Here is an 18,647-nt window from a genome sequence, read left to right on the forward strand (position 1 = left end):
CCACATTGTGGCAGTTTTAACAAATATGTGAAGAACATATCTTTGCTAAACAGTTACGTAGTGTAGCTTTAAATCCGCTAACAGAATCTTTGCCCTAATATTTACCTGCTGTGTGTGATGGCGCCCAGTAGGGGGAGACGTCACCGTCTCCCTCCCCACCCTCTCTCCTCTGTAACCAGCAGCTCTTTCCTCTCTTCTCCTCGCCCACAGTTCGCCTCCTCAGGGCTCTTTACTGTTTGGCTCTTGTGGTTTCTGATCTAGTGGCCTTTCTCAACTTCAGTACCACCCTCTCTCCCCCCGTGGTACCTCCCCCCCTTCTGCCTTAGAGGTGAGCCCTGAGCCGCTGCCTCACCGCTCTAACCTGACCATGGCACGCCGAGTCATTTCATGCTGAAGATCTGCTCATTCAGGCTGCTAGAACCCATCCACATCTTCATCATCCCTGCTCCACCTACCCTCTCTCTCTCTCTCTCTCTCTCTCTCTATCTCTCTCTCCCCCCACTGCAACACTTTAAGTTTTGTTAGGAGACATTGGTCACAATTTAGTGACCGATGGTTTTATATTGGTGCCGCTTCACATGCAAGCTGGCACTGAATGTGTTTCTGCTGTGGAAAAATGTGTTTTTATGTGCTGAGTGTTTCTTTTTAATGGTCTTCCAGCCTGTCAGAGCCCTCTGGTGGCTGAAAGCCAAACATAAAGAGGAGCCTGGAGTTCATAATGACTAGACTTATTTTTAAACATGTAAAACAAGAAAGCCTATAAATATAAATAGTAGTGCTGCAACTAAACATTAGATTAGTTATAGATTATTCTGATTAATTGGATAAAAAAAATTGTCACATTTTGTATTATGGTACTTTTATACAATATTACAACTATATTAAAAGATGAAAATGAATAAATAATTCAAAAAGAAAAATAAACATTTCATTAATATGCAGTAACATAACATTCCTTTAGTGAACATTTGATCATTTGTAGCAAACGACGCATCTACAGGGGGTGAAAAATCCTTCCAACATCAACATGTGAAAAGCTCAAGCATTTCTGCTTGACTTATCCATACAGTATGAGGCTGATCTGTTGATTATTTTTAGATTAACTGACCAATAATTGGATAGTAAAAGATGCCGGATAGGAGATTTTTTTTCTACACAATTTGAACCAGGTGGAGCTGAAACTATAGCACTTGAGGAGTTTTGGGTACAGCGTACTTAAAGTCAAAGGGTTCTATCTTAAATGCAAAATGTTCTTATTTTTGTACAGTTTTGGATGAATTGCTCTGAATCTGTTCTTTCAGCACATCGCCTTCATTTGAGTCTGTACTCCAGCTAACAATTAGTTACTAAATTATTAGACAATTATTTGAATGATTAGTCCTAATAAATAGTTTAATTTTTAAGCACATATTGAGAGTTTGTGAAAAATATGTTTGTGCACACTCCTCAATGTGCAGCAGGTGAAAATGAACTTGTCTTCAGTCAAATGTTGAAAAGGATACGAACCGTCCATGTTAGCATGTTTCGTTACGTCCAAACAGGGATTCCTAGACGTTTCAGCTAAATTTGTGGTCCAACTGTGTTTTTCGCATCACACAAACCACAACCCAATATTGCCACTGCTGCAAACCATGAAGAAGACACCAGCAAGTGGTGGGAGGGTGACGGGTTTTTAATTGACTTATTACGTGAACACACTTATTCATGTGCGTTTCTTATGTAATGGAAACAGAGCAACTGCGACATTATGTCTTTTTGACATTAGCAGAATACCAACAAAGTTTTGTGCACATTTGTAACAAAGATGCAGCTAATGGCCCTAAACTACGACAGAATAGGAGTTGCAACAATCTATCCAAACTCACCCTGGAGGAACTGCTGTGGTGGGACATCGAGTCTCCGTGAACTTAACAACACAGGACACAACATTTGAGCTAAATTTCTTCCACAATGATGGAAGAAAACGGATAAATTCATTGAATAGAACTGCTTTTAGTAGTCGCTGTTAAACGGTATTAGCTTTTGCTTCAATTATACTCGTTTTTAACTTAACCTATGAGTTACATCAGACCTCAACACTGTGCATTTTGACTTGTTGTTTCAGTACTTCTTGAATTATTACACCAGCAGTTAACTTGACAGAGTCCAGTCGTTTCACATCTCACCCCCACCCCACCTCACCCACAGGCTGGCGCTATCTGTGTTTATGTTTCTCTGCGGTTCCCTTCTCTCTCGTTCACTTTGCCGTCTCTGGCTGTAGGACGACATGCACAGAGTGATTGACCAGCAGCTGATGGACAAGCACCAGGACGAGTGGCGCTCGGTCCACGCCGCGCTGTCCGGATCGTCGAGGAGTCAGTCCCCGAGGCGAGCTCGCCGCGTCTCTGAGCGGGACAAGAGACTTTTCTCTTTTTTCAAAAAGAACTGAGCCCTGTTGGAACTGGCCCTTAAAGCACAGCAGAGACACGCAGAGACAGACGCAGGTGAGGGAGTGTATGGGTAAACAGCTCAGCCAAAGACAGGCGGTGGTAGACAGGCGCTGATGTTGGGGGGGAGGTTCAGATCATTTTGCACTTTATCTGTCCCATTGCTCTGCTCCTTACTGAAAGGAAATGAATGAAGGTAAAAAAAAAATAAAAATAAAATAAAAATCAACACTTCCCCAGAGGCTTTGGCTCAGCAATCCACCCTAAAGAGCGCTTTGCTTTCTGGTCTTACAGAACAGGACAGGGTCACAAAGTTTACCTCCACAGAGGAAGGTTTCCTTGTAGTGCCTACAAAACCCACTGCCAACTCTGTAGAGGTGGAAAACAATGTTGAAGCGTTTCAGCATGTACAGTATGCATCTCAGTTATCAGGCCGAGGAGTCTGGGGAAAGGCAGAAGTTTGAAGTATTAAGGTAGAGCTCAGAGTGTAAAGAGAAGTTCTGGCAGTGACAGAGTAAACACAACGATGGGGAGTCTCTCAGGTTTATTCATGTGTCAGGGGAAAAAAAAACGGACGTGAACGTGGCGTGTTCAACACAACTGGAAAAGGTCAATTCCCAAATGAAAGAATATAAATGGAGGGGATGACTAACGGGCACTGTGATGGACTGGTGACCACTGGAGATAGGCACCAGCACTCCTCCTGACCCCACTGGGGACNTTCCACATAAAGAGTGTTGTTTTACTAGTGGCCGGTTAGCGATTAAGTTTCCTGCTGTTACTGATTGGAAAACTCAGAGTTTATGCTGCAAAACCTTGAGATTCTGCATTTCTAATGAGAGGTGCAGATTAAAACTCCTTGTAAAACATGATTCAAATAAGTCACTGTTTCTAGCATACTGTTTGCTAAAGAAAAAAAAGAGCAGAAAAAAAGTTTAGCCTGTAGCTGATGTTTGCTTTAAAGTTTCCAGTCATAGTTTAATTCTCAGAGAACAGATGACAAGGATGGGATTATTACTGAAGTGTCATCTTGTCTTCTTTTATCTTAACATTTCTGTCTCTCTGTTGCTGCTTCCCTCTCCTTTTGTCTCAACTGGAGCAGCAAGGGCTCGAAGTGAGTGGTTCCGTCAGACTGCATGCTGCATGTGACGTCTGTGTCCCTCTTTACAGTGTTGCCTCTAACAAGTACCCTGTTTTCAGGGAACATCCTTCATGTTTTTGTCCGGTAGATGTCATGATAACATACGCAATTCTATTTGCTGGTGTCTTTCTTTTTGGCATCAATCATGGCAAATGTGTCAACAGGAGCAGGAGGTGTGGTCATGATATGTGTTGATGAGGAGCTCTGCGAGTTCAGCTATTCTGTTGCAGTGAGAAAACACCCAGACTGCAGAGCTTGCGCTATAATTGGGCGAAGAGGCTACTGCTCTATATTTAGCCGAGATGCTGCAATGTCTGGATGCTCCCACTTTCCCTGCGAGTTGCCTTCGTATGACATGTGCTGATGACTAACGACTTTCCAGTCTGTTTTGCATGAAAACACATATTTTAAAAAAGGTAAAAACCCAGGATGTCACAGTGCAGAACTTCGAACGGCAGAGAAGCACAACAGATCCGCCTTCGAGCGGCCGCGTTGTGAAGTAGGTTACCAGATGTAGGTCAGGGGATAAAAAGGAACAAGATGTGATTTTTGTTTAATGGGGGGAGCTGCTCGGGCAGATTCAGGGGGGAAAAGGGTTGTTATTCTGAAAGGCTTCGGTTGAAGGCCGTTGAAGTGGCAGGGTAATGAACAGGCTCAAACCAAGCTTTGCGTAGATGCTTAAGGATACCAGAGCATTCCTGAGGACGAGGGTGGCAACCGACACCCACACTCGTGCTAGGCAACACACATTCTTCAGACCAGTGGGAGTACTTTTTAATCTTGTGCAAGAGCCCAGCTTGCTCCAGAGGTAAAAAAAAAAAAAAACCCAGAAAAAACAAACGTAGCCTTTAATCAGTTCCATGATTTGATTTTCTGCGAGCAACCAAGTTTCTCCACTCAGCTCTCAGTATTCTGCTGCATAGTGTCTAACCACCTCCATGTGACATGTTAGATTAAGATGCTGTCGGAGAGGAAGATGGAGCTGGAGCGCCGGGTGACCGCCATGATCGAGGAGAACGAGCTGCTGCAGAACACCGTGGACGACCTGCGGGAGCGGACGCTGGTGCTTGAGAAGCAGTGCCACGAGAAGGACCTTCAGGTGAATCCAGGCCAAAGGGGTCTTAATAGCTATTTAATCTAATTCAATACTTAGGACCAAACATTTTGAATTTCACAAGATTTTGTTTGCTTTTCCACAAACTTTTCTGCTCCTGTCTTGTTGGATGTTTTTTGTCAGCTGTGTTTCTGGTGTAGTCAAGTTCAATAGTAACCGTTTCAGGACTTTTTACTGGGAAATAAATCAAGTGCTTGCAAAGAGGCAGTCAGTTTTCAGTGTGACTGAGTTTTTTTGAATCCACAATTTCAACATTTTTGTCTTGTTGATCTCATTCGTTATTGATTTCATCACCGAGCCCTTTCCATCTTAAGGCATTGCCACACAGCAAAGGTCTCAGGGGGCCACGCTACTGATGTGACACAGACCAGTGGAAACGCTCACTGTTATCTGGAAAGTTCCTTTTCCAGATGTTAAAACAAGCTGTGCAAAATAAGAAAACAACTTTAGTTATAGTTTTCTTGGAGGGAAGGGACCTCTGTGCTGCCTGTTTTAACACAAGGCGTGGAGTAAAGTGAGAAAATAAGTACAAGAGTTGGAGAGGAAATTGTGGATAAAACAGGGAAGGTTACATCACCACAAAACAAAAACAAAAATCAATAATTATCAATTGACTGAAAAGCTTGTCTTGTGATATGTTTTTCAGCCATATACCTATGTTGGTGGTAACCATAGTGATGCCAATAGCACCTTTCTTCTCTCCTAATTCACATAAAATTACTATCCTCAAGCTAACAACAAGCTAACTGAAATGAAGCTGCCAGACTATTTTGCGGCAGAACAGATCAGAGTTTTAGTCATTATTTTTTATCAACTGTTATTTGCTTTCCAAATCTTTCCATTTCACTTCACCTGATCTCTAGTCACAGTAATATAGACTCAGGCTGAAGGACACCATTAAGACTTGTAAAGTTTGGGAAACGTCTACATCATAGACATGGTTGTATAAATCAACTTTTTTTGCATGTCACTGAGAGTTTTTTTTTTTTTTTCAGATGGATGATAGCAACAAATTAAAAGATTTAACTGCTCTGTTATGTCTAGTTGCGACAAAGCCAGCTGGAGCTTCAGGAGGTCCAGGTGTCCCACAGACAACTGACGGCTAAGTTGGCCGAGCTAACTGAGGAGCACAGTCTTCAAACTCTCAGCCCCCACCCGTCCAACCTGCTGTGTGAGATAGAGCAGAGCATGGAGCAGGAGGAGCAGGAGCAGGAGAGGGAACAGGTAGCCCTGACTCGTCCGCTCTCCGTGTAGTATTGCTAGCTGAAAGCATGGACCGCTAACATCTAAACCCTTCCCGTTATAGCTGCGTCTACAACTTTGGGAGGCCTATTGCGAAGTCCGCTCGCTCTGTTCCCATCTCCGGGGAAACGATGTCACAGACTCGGCACTCTCCACCGACTCCTCCATGGATGAGTCCTCGGAGACGTCCTCGGTCAAGGATGTGCCTACAGGGAGCCTTCACACCAGCCTATTAGAGCTACGGAGGTTAACACAGAATCTGCTGGATGGGAATGAGTCTACGGTAAAGGATCAGAGCTGGCTTTCTGGCTCAAATTCTAAATTCATTTATTTATTTTTTTTAAATTACATTTTGAGTTGAGTGAGGTTCTTTTAAGAGGCACCAAGTAGTAAATATTTTTTCCGCAGTACATAACTCTTTGCCATTCAGGCTAAACCTAACTGCTAGGATATCTGGGAAAACAAATGCATTTTTATGCATTTACTTATTACTAAAGACTCCAACCAAAGTGGATATTTGAGAAAACTGCATTGGTGGGAAAACGAAGATTAAAGGTCCAGCGCATTAGCCTGCAACAAATACTTGCTGTGACATGATTCCTAATCAACGCTGTCTTGTGTTTTATTAACTCTATATTCTCATATGCTAGTTAAAAGTAATTCAATCTACATGTTTCCACACAAATTAACCTCCTGGCGCCATGTTTAATTCCTTACACGAATCATGGTTGTTTTGAAGCAATTTTATTGGCTGAGATACGTTTTAACTTTGCACTACACTGCCCCCTGTGGGTTTGGCATGTTTAAAACAATGTCAGGGGCGGATTTGTATGGATCCATGTGCAGAAACTTTTCTGAAACTGACCCTGTGCAATATTTTTCTTGAAAAAAGAAGCACTATTGACATCTGAGCGGTGACTGTACACCTCCCCGGGCTGTGTGTTGTGAAGTGGTTTTTTGTTTCCTTCTGGAAGGGTTCACGGCGCAGTGATGAGGAGGCACTAGAGGAGCAGGTGAGGAAGATGGGAGAAGAACTGCAGGAGGTCAGAGAGCTTTATGAATCGGAGCAGCACAAAACACGCGGCAACGAAGAGGAGCTGCTACAGATGCACAATCAGGTATTCTGATGCTCAGCTTAAAGGAGCAGTGTCAAAAACATTGTTGCATTACTCCCTTATCTAAAACATTCCAGTAGTGTTGGATCGATTCTTTGAGAAATCCTTTGATCTCCATAGCAACCATTCAGCTGTACAAAACTCTTGGGTGGATCTAACTCCGCCTTCGAGACACAGCTCCTCCTCATAGCTGAGGTTTCCAAATTTCCTAGCTGGGTGACTCCCCCATTCAGCTCCTTTAGACTAGCCAGCAGCAATTAGTAAACACCTGGTAGAACTGTGCATGTGGCTGAGCTCATTATCAGCTACTTCTCAGTTAAACTCTGGTAAAAATGTTCTTAAAGGGTGAATAGAGGAGCCATGATGACTTCCTGAAGGTGGAGTGTCAGGAAGAGCAGGACTTTTTAAAGCGACAGAGTCCCAATTACGTTACAAAGTTTATTTTCTTTTTTCATATTTGATATATATGGCATTTTCACAACAACTGAAGTTAAGAAAGTTACCTGATTGTGCTATAAAATACCACTACATGGCTGGAAAATACACAATACTGCCCCTTTAACACTCTCACTCACTCTGTTGGACTTTATTCAGAGTTTTGTGAGGTAGATCGTATGCGGAAGTTTCTTCTAAAAGAATGTCTGTCTTAGGTCCAAGAATAGCAGAGTTGATGGGGAAACTCATGAAGGGTTGTTATGTAGGACATGACTCCAACCTGCCTTCACTCCACCAGGGCAACCGACTTTCTTCTCTTTGCTCGAAAACAAGTCCTGCAAACATCCGTCTGACGTCAGCTGCACTTTAACTGGGTCAAATCATTATTTCACACATGAGCAGCATTCTGACTAAACCGTGCCAGCCAAGCTGTTTGGAATGCACAAAGTGTTCATCTCTCAACTCCCCTCTGTTCCTCCTGTGCGACCTCCAGATGGCGCTGCTCTCCATTGAGATCTGCTCTCTGAGGGAAGAGAACGAGCGAATGAGGGCGATGGCGGACGTCCGAGAACCCAGTGAGCAGCTCCAGAGCGCCATAAGAGACCGAGACGACGCCATCGCCAAGTAGGGTCAAACACAGAACAGCACACTGACACAAACAATACAGATATAACTAAATGTACTTCAAGAGGTTTATGTTGACTCGTTATAAGCGGGGTGGCCATCGTAAAGTTAGGCAACAAAAAAGAAACGGCAGCAATATTTAGGTTTATTTAACCTGTCAGAGAAAGAAATGTGGATGTTTATTTTTCAAAGTCATGTTTTCACCTCGTTATTCATACATTACAATTATCAGAGTTCCAATTAAATATTTCATTCACAATTTAAATATTTAGTTCTCAATTCTATATTAAATATTTAGTTTTAATTTAGTTTTAGTTAGCTCTAAATTAACTAACATTTAGCTGCAAACTAAATATTTATATTGCTGATGCTGAGCCGGAAGGTTCTCCTGTAGCTGTCTGCATTACAGCTGCTCTGAAGAAGCCTCTGACTGAAAACCCTCTGTTTTACAACAGTATCATGAAGACATTATTCATAATGTTCTCTGGTTAAACTGCGCACTACTTTGTGTTGGTCGATCACATGTTGTCTTGAGACTTGATGTAAAAATGGGTTTTTAATCTTCACTTTCATATTTTATCTACATGAAGTATAGTAGAGATTGGCAACAGTTTCAAACAAAGCTTATGCTTTTGTTTATGCAAATGTAAAAATACTGAAGCCTGTCTTCTTACTCAATATGTCTGTATTTGTATGTGTGTGTGTGTGTGTCTGCATTGCAGGAAGAAAGCTGTGGAAATGGAGCTGGCTAAATGTAAAATAGACATCATGTCTCTGAACAGCCAGCTTCTGGACGCCATCCAGCAGAAACTCAACCTGTCACAGCAGCTGGAGGCTTGGCAGGTGGGTCAGAGAGGACAGGAAGTAAACAAAGGAGCAGCTTTTTAAAAATGAAAAAAAAAAAATTGTATGTGTAGTGCAACTCAACCTGTTCAGGCAGCTTTTTTAAGTGCATTTATTCACCATTTGAGTGAACTGAGACTAACTTTCCTCATCACGATTCCCTTCCTCTAGCTAGTCTCGTATTTGTGACTAAAAGCTGCAGTACATAACTTTTATAAAAAAGTTTTTTTTTCTTACATATTTGTTAAAATCATCATTATGTCGTGACAGTAATGTATAATAATCTGTGAAAAAGCTCCTCTACCTCCTCCCAGTGCTACCAGTGCTAACTGCATTAATACACCAGTCAGAAACAACCAACATACCCTGCTATGAATGCTAATGCTAGTTAGCATAGCAACTGATCACGGCGGATAAACAGTTTTCCTGTAACTGCAAGTTGTTTCTCCGCCGTTAGGACATTCTCAGTGCGTACACTAGAGTGATTGACAGCACTAAAACCTTCCTCCTGGCACTGATTGGTTGCTTTTTTTCCCCCAAAAAATATATTCATTAATTTTTGTTTTTAAGAACAAAACATAACACAAAACAAAAATGCAGCAGTGCAGTCCAAAGGAGAAACCAAAGAAAGTTACATGTACGGTTACATATTTTCATCATTTTGTAGTCCAAGTCTAAGATTTAATAAAGACAAGATGGTGGACACGTGTCCTTGACCATAGTCCAAGAAGGGTTTCCCAATGCATCCAGAACCAGGAACATCAGAAAGTCCAAGTGGGATGTCTTCCAAAATAATCTTCCTGCACCCAAAAACAGTTTTGGGAATCCATTGCAGTAAAATAATTTGTTGCTTCTGACCGGGAGCGGTGCAGTTCGTCAGCAGCGGTCCTCTAAAGAGGTGGAGGAGCTTGATGTTTTGTCTCCACATTGTGGCAGTTTTAACAAATATGTGAAGAACATATCTTTGCTAAACAGTTACGTAGTGTAGCTTTAAATCCGCTAACAGAATCTTTGCCCTAATATTTACCTGCTGTGTGTGATGGCGCCCAGTAGGGGGAGACGTCACCGTCTCCCTCCCCACCCTCTCTCCTCTGTAACCAGCAGCTCTTTCCTCTCTTCTCCTCGCCCACAGTTCGCCTCCTCAGGGCTCTTTACTGTTTGGCTCTTGTGGTTTCTGATCTAGTGGCCTTTCTCAACTTCAGTACCACCCTCTCTCCCCCCGTGGTACCTCCCCCCCTTCTGCCTTAGAGGTGAGCCCTGAGCCGCTGCCTCACCGCTCTAACCTGACCATGGCACGCCGAGTCATTTCATGCTGAAGATCTGCTCATTCAGGCTGCTAGAACCCATCCACATCTTCATCATCCCTGCTCCACCTACCCTCTCTCTCTCTCTCTCTCTCTCTCTCTATCTCTCTCTCCCCCCACTGCAACACTTTAAGTTTTGTTAGGAGACATTGGTCACAATTTAGTGACCGATGGTTTTATATTGGTGCCGCTTCACATGCAAGCTGGCACTGAATGTGTTTCTGCTGTGGAAAAATGTGTTTTTATGTGCTGAGTGTTTCTTTTTAATGGTCTTCCAGCCTGTCAGAGCCCTCTGGTGGCTGAAAGCCAAACATAAAGAGGAGCCTGGAGTTCATAATGACTAGACTTATTTTTAAACATGTAAAACAAGAAAGCCTATAAATATAAATAGTAGTGCTGCAACTAAACATTAGATTAGTTATAGATTATTCTGATTAATTGGATAAAAAAAATTGTCACATTTTGTATTATGGTACTTTTATACAATATTACAACTATATTAAAAGATGAAAATGAATAAATAATTCAAAAAGAAAAATAAACATTTCATTAATATGCAGTAACATAACATTCCTTTAGTGAACATTTGATCATTTGTAGCAAACGACGCATCTACAGGGGGTGAAAAATCCTTCCAACATCAACATGTGAAAAGCTCAAGCATTTCTGCTTGACTTATCCGTACAGCATGAGGCTGATCTGTTGATTATTTTTAGATTAACCGACCAATAATTGGGTAGCAAAAGATGCCGGATAGGAGATTTTTTTTCTACACAATTTAAACCAAGTGGAGCTGAAACTAGAGCACTTGAGGAGTTTTGGGTACAGCATACTTAAAGTCAAAGGGTTCTATCTTAAATGCAAAATGTTCTTATTTTTGTACAGTTTTGGATGAATTGCTCTGAATCTGTCCTTTCAGCACATCGCCTTCATTTGAGTCTGTACTCCAGCTAACAATTAGTTACTAAATTAGTAGACAGTTATTTGAATGATCAGTCCTAATAAATAGCTTAATTTTTAAGCACATATTGAGAGTTTGTGAAAAATATGTTTGTGCACACTCCTCAATGTGCAGCAGGTGAAAATGAACTTGTCTTCAGTCAAATGTTGAAAAGGATACGAACCGTCCATGTTAGCTTGTTTCGTTACGTCCATACAGGGATTCCTAGACGTCTCAGCTAAATTTGTGGTCCAACTGTGTTTTTCGCATCACACAAACCACAACCCAATATTGCCACTGCTGCAAACCATGAAGAAGACACCAGGAAGTGGTGGGAGGGTGACGGGTTTTTAATTGACTTAATACGTGAACACACTTAGTCATGTGAGTTTCTTATGTAATGGAAACACAGCAACTGCGACATTATGTCTTTTTGACATTAACAGAATACCAACAAAGTTTTGCGCACATTTGTAACAAAGACGCAGCTAATGGCCCCAAACTACGACAGAATAGGAGTTGCAACAATCTATCCAAACTCACCCTGGAGGAACTGCTGTGGTGGGACATCGAGACTCCGTGAACTTAACAACACAGGACACAACATTTGAGCTAAATTTCTTCCACAATGATGGAAGAAAACGGATAAATTCATTGAATAGAACTGCTTTTAGTAGTCGCTGTTAAACGGTATTAGCTTTTGCTTCAATTATACTCGTTTTTAACTTAACCTATGAGTTACATCAGACCTCAACACTGTGCATTTTGACTTGTTGTTTCAGTACTTCTTGAATTATTACACCAGCAGTTAACTTGACAGAGTCCAGTCGTTTCACATCTCACCCCCACCCCACCTCACCCACAGGCTGGCGCTATCTGTGTTTATGTTTCTCTGCGGTTCCCTTCTCTCTCGTTCACTTTGCCGTCTCTGGCTGTAGGACGACATGCACAGAGTGATTGACCAGCAGCTGATGGACAAGCACCAGGACGAGTGGCGCTCGGTCCACGCCGCGCTGTCCGGATCGTCAAGGAGTCAGTCCCCGAGGCGAGCTCGCCGCGTCTCTGAGCGGGACAAGAGACTTTTCTCTTTTTTCAAAAAGAACTGAGCCCTGTTGGAACTGGCCCTTAAAGCACAGCAGAGACACGCAGAGACAGACGCAGGTGAGGGAGTGTATGGGTAAACAGCTCAGCCAAAGACAGGCGGTGGTAGACAGGCGCTGATGTTGGGGGGGAGGTTCAGATCATTTTGCACTTTATCTGTCCCATTGCTCTGCTCCTTACTGAAAGGAAATGAATGAAGGTAAAAAAAAAATAAAATAAAAATCAACACTTCCCCAGAGGCTTTGGCTCAGCAATCCACCCTAAAGAGCGCTTTGCTTTCTGGTCTTACAGAACAGGACAGGGTCACAAAGTTTACCTCCACAGAGGAAGGTTTCCTTGTAGTGCCTACAAAACCCACTGCCAACTCTGTAGAGGTGGAAAACAATGTTAAAGCATTTCAGCATGTACAGTATGCATCTCAGTTATCAGGCCGAGGAGTCTGGGGAAAGGCAGAAGTTTGAAGTATTAAGGTAGAGCTCAGAGTGTAAAGAGAAGTTCTGGCAGTGACAGAGTAAACACAACGATGGGGAGTCTCTGAGGTTTATTCATATGTCAGGGAAAAAAACCGGACGTGAACGTGGCGTGTTCAACACAACTGGAAAAGGTCAATTCCCAAATGAAAGAATATAAATGGAGGGGATGACTAACGGGCACTGTGATGGACTGGTGACCACTGGAGATAGGCACCAGCACTCCTCCTGACCCCACTGGGGACCAGAGTGTATGATAATGGATGGATGGACTGACTTATGGGCATTTTAAAAATGCAGTTCTAAAAATGTAAAAAAAAAAAGAAGAAAAAAATTAAAGAAACCTCTGACTACCTTAGCTATTGTCGCTAGTTGCTTTGATTGCAGTAGATCTCAGACTGAGTTTCTAAGTGCAACAACTTTTTATTTATTTATTTTTTTTGAACAAACAGCCAGCCTGATAAAAACCAGCCCCTTCTCCTACGTTATTTGCTAAGTACAGAAGGTCTGTTGAGAAACGCTTCCTGGACTGTGTTGAGGTTTTATATTTTGCAATTATTGGTTTACAATTGGTTTTTACAATTATTGTTTAATTTCTAAGGTTGCACTCTTGCGTCAGATAATCTAAATCAATGTTGGGGAATAATTAAAACTTAAGATTTACAACATCTTGATTAGCGTTCATAGCCGGGGCTGAACCCAGATGTTACACCAAGAACTATAGCTAAAATTCTGGCATTTCCGTGGTGGACGTACAGCGTAGTAGTAATAACATATTCACAAAATGTAAACAATATGTTGTGGCAAGACGTCTGTCAGTCATTATGAACCATGTGAGACATGACGTGAACAAGGTTGTGAGAAGTTAGCCCTTTGGAGAGACTGGATTTCCTCCTGACTGTTTGGCGCCAGTTTTGTTGAAAATTTCACAAATTGTAATACATTACTTTTAATTTGTTTTAACAATTTTATTGTAAACACCAGGGAGTACTTAGCCACACTAGCCCATCTAAACCAGTCAACAGCCCAAAGGGAACGTGAAGCCAGCCAGCCAGCCTCCTGGTGAAATTCTCCGGCCTGTTATAGTTTCTTTGGGAACATAAATATTTTTTTTATTTTAATTTCTTAGTTCTTTTGTATTTAAAAAAACATTCTAATGAATTTCCGTCCTTTGTTTAAGAATTTATCAACATGGCGTTGAAATATTCAGCTTAAATAGGATAGGATTGGGTTGAAGCAACAGAAGGAAAACTAAATTAAAAAAAGAACTTTTGAGTTTGTGGGATGTTGTCACGACCTCAAGAGACTCTCCATCCTCGACCCTGACAGATGAATAAACCTTTGTGGGGGTGGAAGAACTCCTTAAATCTATCTTAGTGGTATTGTTTTCCTACTGCTCAAATCATGGACATCATTTGAAGAAAAAGCACTGCTGAGTGTTGTCTCCGTGATGTCAGTCATCTTCCTAGTTGACCAAATTTCTTGTTTACATCAGCTTGAGAAGGGGTTAGGATTTATTATATGAACAATAACTATGAATCCCACCGGTTAAAAGCATGTCAGTGTACCACAGCTGTCAGCATTCAACGTGACCGTTTGCATTCACTCCTACTGGAGATGGTCTACCTCCATATTTCTCGCTTCAATATTTCACAGGCACTTTGATTTCTTAGCTTGCGGGCTTCCATACTTGGGGGGCATTTCTGACTCCACTGGCGAAACACAACGAGGCGAGCTCAGATCTTTGAGTGTGGATGATTTTCTGTGTGGCACATTAATGTCTCATGTCTGTGTGTGTTTGAGCTCATGTTTAATGAAGCTGTGCAAACCTATGCAGGTGTCTTCACGTCATCTCAGCTGGTTGTTGGGAAGGATCAACCCAAAGAATGATTTTTTTATAAAAATGACAAATAGGTTTGGATGATATATTTATAAGAAAAAGCATACTTTTTGACAGAAAATCTTTTTGTAGAAAGACATATCTGTACAATGTTTTTGTCGACTGTTTTTATGTCTTGTGAACTGAAACTCCTTCGATGGAACAAAGTATCTTTTGGTTTCTTTTTCTTTCCTCTTTTGTTGTTTGGTCTCACACAGTGAGAGAAATTTCATAAATTCAAATTATTTATTCAACTTCTTTATCTATATGATGCAATTTACTGGACCTACACACAAAATTCTAAAATGTCTGCACATTTAAATGATCTATAAGAAAAGAAATAGATTTATATATTATTCTATTGTTTGTTTTTTTTACAGAAGTGTTTAACTACCCAAGCTAGTGAATAAATACAGGAGCAGCATCCCACTAAAAGAAGAAACCTTCTTGTTATAATGTTTTATGAGTTTCATATTTCATTATAACGATACCGTTCCTGTATTTCTTTATTTCCTTGTTCTGGCAGTTAAATGCTTCTGCATGTAAACAAATGTTTAGCAAGATTTATCTTAGCTTAATTTGTCTCATTTTAACAAATACTGGAATTTAGAAAGGGGTGTACGCAGCTAGCTAAAGTTTATATTTTAGCATCACTGTGAATGTTACCACCCACATTCAAATCTATCAAGCTATAGTGCTTTGATGCTTCAGGGATAGAGCCTAACTAGCTGTGTCCCTGGTTTTAGGGGTAAGATAGCCTAGCTTATTTAAACACAAAGCTAGCTAGCATGAATAAACAGCCCTAAAAGTCAAGTATGCTAATTCCCATTGAGATCTAGATCTCATTTTCAAGGGATGTATGGGCCTTGTGATTTTCAGGTAATCTGTTATTGGTAATGACTTAAAATGAAAAGAACTGGGACTGAGGTTCTGTTAAAAATGTACGAGCAGCTAATATCTTGACTGCACTACATAATTATCTTCATCTGGCATAAATTGAGACCAGCTAATCGTAGAGCCTGAAGCTAACGGCTAGTCTGAGAAGAGCCAAGCCCAAAGGTAACTTGTACCTCTGTGCGTCTCTCCATTCAATTACAAGAAATTTAAAGTGACTTTGGTCATATTTTTATGAACCTGTCACAACTGCATTGGATGGTTTAAGTCTTTATAGGGAAATGGAGGTTGGAGGCTGTGCAACACCAACTGTCTTCCTCTGTGAAACATACTGAGAATGGAACATGTTAAGTATTTATACATACCTACCTAATAGAAAATTAAGGCATACATGTTAAAATGGTGTACACTATAACCTCTGTGTTTGTTTTTATATATCAGAGTTATACTGACCGGAAACATTTCCATGTTTCACTCTGAGTAGTCAGGAAGATCTTTAGCGCTGCATCACTTCCTACCTCCATAATAGATTTTTTTTTGTAAATAAGCATCCAAGCCATACATGACAATGATTAATAGACTCAAATGATAAAATCTGCATAAACCTCAATGATGTTTTTTTTTTTTTAAGTAAAATTATTTTTAAGATGTCAGAATTTCACTTTAATCTTGGCTCTTCTTGGCTGCCTCCAGGATCAGCTGGATGTTTTAGTAAATGAAGACACAGAAAGTCTTATGTACTGTATGCAAGAATTAAGGTAAAATATTAACAAATTAAAAACATTTGACATAACTTCAACAATCGACAGTCCCTGTAAGAGCCATTTCAAGAGACAACAGTTTTGAAAATGAACCAGTAGGTTATTTCCAGGTTTTAGTCAGACTAGTGAATAATCACTTTTAGTGTAAACATTTACTTACTTAAGATAGACTTGATAAGAGTTTTTTTTTATCAATATTGTCCTGAAACAATAGTTTACTCCATAACTTACATAGCAAAAGGAGACGCTATTTCTCTTTAAGGTAAAGCAAAAACGACACAATCAACCCAATTAAAAAAAAAAAAAAGTAACCTCAAGCATCAGTTTATAACATAATACTGGCCAGCAGAGATGATCACAGTCAGTGTTTTTATGTTACCAATAATCACATTAGCCAACATATTGGAGTCAGTACTGGAACTAAACTTCAGTTTCTTTGTTTTGTTTTTTTATGTCACATCTTACAGGAAAAAAGAAGAGAAAAAAATGTTATGTTTGATTCTGTTGACTTTATTTTGATGTAAATGCTGTCTGTTTTTTTCTGGTTGAATTTGTCTCTGACACTGCAGCCTGAATGAATTCTTTCCCTCACATCTGAAAACTTGTCCAGTGTCTCTGTGTGTGTCTGGCTGGACGTCCTGATGCCGGCCACCATAGGTTGAAGTGTGTGTTGCAGTGGGAAACACAGAGATCCCATTGAGTGTGTTTGTGTTACTCATCTCTCCCTCGGTCCGACGTTGTTTTCGAATTTAGTGCTGTCGGTGGGCTCATTGTACTCCATGTGAGTGCTTCCATTCACCACTGACTGACGACACTGTTTTAGTTACAAAATACTTCAAACTATTCAAAAATATTTATCATGCAATTTTCTTAGCATTCTTGTTTTTGTACGAATAAACTCTTTACAATCCTCGTGTCTCAGTCTCTTCGAGTTGGAAGCGCTTGTGTTTGTGGTTCCCACAGTTGGACAAATGGAGCTGCTGATCCGTCTAATCCTTCTGCTCAATTACAAAAACAGTGCATCAGATATAAACAGCACTTTGAATATACTGTACAAATTGTTGCTGATTAAAAATTAGTAAAGAAAAAATGTCTCTGGAAGGACAAAAAAACTATTTGTTTTGAGTAAAGCATTTCCTCCAATATTTCATGTAAGGGTCCAGATTCAGTGGACATTTTCATCCAATAATATTAACCACCATCATTTTCTAAACTTTACTAAATATTGTTATATTGCAAACACAAACTTTACTGTATTTTATTAGGATTTTATGAGACAGTAGGAAATAATATGACTTAATTAGTGGCATGCTCAGGAGGAACGCTGCAAATGGCAGACAGCGTGGAGGTGGAGGAGTTGAGGTATTGTCTGGTCAGACCGTCAATTCCTGAAGACACACACACACACACACACAATCGGATAAGCGCACATGGAATCAGTGTAGCACCGTAAAAAAGTTATGGGGTCCAAATGACCCCATCTCTTAAAATTGCGGGAGGGTTAAAAATATTTGCAAATCTAAAAAAATAGTATAGTTTACAACTGTAAAAGGCCTTCTCTATCAGATTCACCAGTTAAAATGGTTCAAGCCTTCATTTTGTGTAACTTTAAAGATTTACAGAAAATGAAATCCTTAAATCTAGTGCCTCAGAAAATTTTATTACAGAAGATCAATTAGAAAATTATTTTAAAAAATAAAATAAAAGAAATGCAAATTTTACTTTCATCTGAAAAAAGGACTTTGGACCACTGAGCAAGAGCAGTTTTTTTTTCTCTCCCGAGCCCGGGTTCAACACGTCTGACGCACAGGAGTGGCTTCACATCAAGAATGACTCTTGATGAACCTCCGTTCTCCCCTTGAATGGATTTTGCTTGACAAGGCTGTCATCATCCCTGCTGCACCTTTTCCTTTCACCCAGATGAGACCAAAATATCGCTTACTGCAAAATGCCTTTTAGTGTTATACCAAGAACATATGAAGAAAAAAAACATGAAAAAATTCCACACTCCAAAACTGATCTAGTAGCGAGAATGAAAGAACATTTTGTTGGGAACCAAATTTACAAAAACATTTAAAAAACAAAGGTGAGTGAAGCACTTACTGACTGCTATATTTCTTGATTTTGTTTTAGGATTTTCAAAATTGTTTTTTTACAGAACAAAAGATATGTGTCCTTAAAAAGTGGCCCAAGTTGTTTTTTTTGTTGTTGTTTTTTCCAAAAGTGATTGTTTTTGTATAAATGATCTTTTGGAGAAAAAAAGATGTGATTTAAAAAAAAAAAGTTAAGCCATTATTTTAGAAAGGTGACAGTCATATCAATATATTTAGTGCACTATTTATTAAACTGCAATTATTT

At 40.3% G+C, this 18,647-nt stretch overlaps 2 protein-coding genes across 6 annotated transcripts in view; both read left to right on the plus strand.

Moving 5' to 3' along the window:
* The window catches only part of LOC103152409 (bicaudal D-related protein 1), a 30,063-nt gene extending 27,076 nt beyond the window's left edge, over positions 1-2,987 (plus strand). The window contains exons 11-12 of one of the 3 annotated variants that reach the window (XR_001658738.1): positions 211-328; positions 2,261-2,347. Coding sequence is in view for 2 of the 3 variants with exons in the window: in XM_016661073.1 (XP_016516559.1) it covers positions 2,261-2,428 (168 nt within the window). In the remaining variant the exon portion in view is untranslated. Of the gene's footprint in view, positions 1-210; positions 329-2,260 lie in introns of all 3 variants that reach the window. The other 2 variants (XM_016661073.1, XM_007572857.2) reach the window with 2 other exon arrangements.
* Positions 2,988-3,525: 538 nt separating this feature from the next.
* LOC103152410 (bicaudal D-related protein 1-like) lies at positions 3,526-12,508 on the plus strand. Of its 3 annotated transcripts, none has more exons than XM_016661079.1 (8): positions 3,526-3,540; positions 4,520-4,666; positions 5,726-5,905; positions 5,988-6,206; positions 6,898-7,041; positions 7,967-8,097; positions 8,820-8,940; positions 12,123-12,290. In XM_016661079.1, exons 2-8 carry the CDS (start codon positions 4,526-4,528, stop codon positions 12,288-12,290), a joined length of 1,104 nt encoding a protein of 367 aa, XP_016516565.1. In that variant the 5' UTR covers positions 3,526-3,540; positions 4,520-4,525. The 3 variants fall into 3 exon arrangements, with proteins under 3 accessions (XP_016516565.1, XP_016516567.1, XP_007572921.1); XM_016661081.1 differs by lacking the exon at positions 3,526-3,540 and adding an exon at positions 3,547-4,375; XM_007572859.2 differs by lacking the exon at positions 3,526-3,540 and having other exon boundaries at positions 4,526-4,666; positions 12,123-12,508.
* Positions 12,509-18,647: the final 6,139 nt, after the last annotated feature.

Source organism: Poecilia formosa, unplaced genomic scaffold, assembly GCF_000485575.1.
Source record: "Poecilia formosa unplaced genomic scaffold, Poecilia_formosa-5.1.2 Scaffold309, whole genome shotgun sequence".
NCBI classification, from domain to species: Eukaryota; Metazoa; Chordata; class Actinopteri; order Cyprinodontiformes; family Poeciliidae; genus Poecilia; species Poecilia formosa.

What these genes read in the sequence shown, in the direction of transcription:
- LOC103152410 (XM_016661079.1), top strand. Translation starts at nt 4,526, where the DNA reads ATGCTGTCGGAGAGGAAGATGGAGCTGGAGCGCCGGGTGACCGCCATG. An exon ending in AGGAGCAGGAGAGGGAACAG is followed by an intron (nt 5,906 to 5,987) that starts GTAGCCCTGACT and finishes TTCCCGTTATAG; the next exon opens with CTGCGTCTACAACTTTGGGA. An exon ending in TGGATGGGAATGAGTCTACG is followed by an intron (nt 6,207 to 6,897) that starts GTAAAGGATCAG and finishes TCCTTCTGGAAG; the next exon opens with GGTTCACGGCGCAGTGATGA.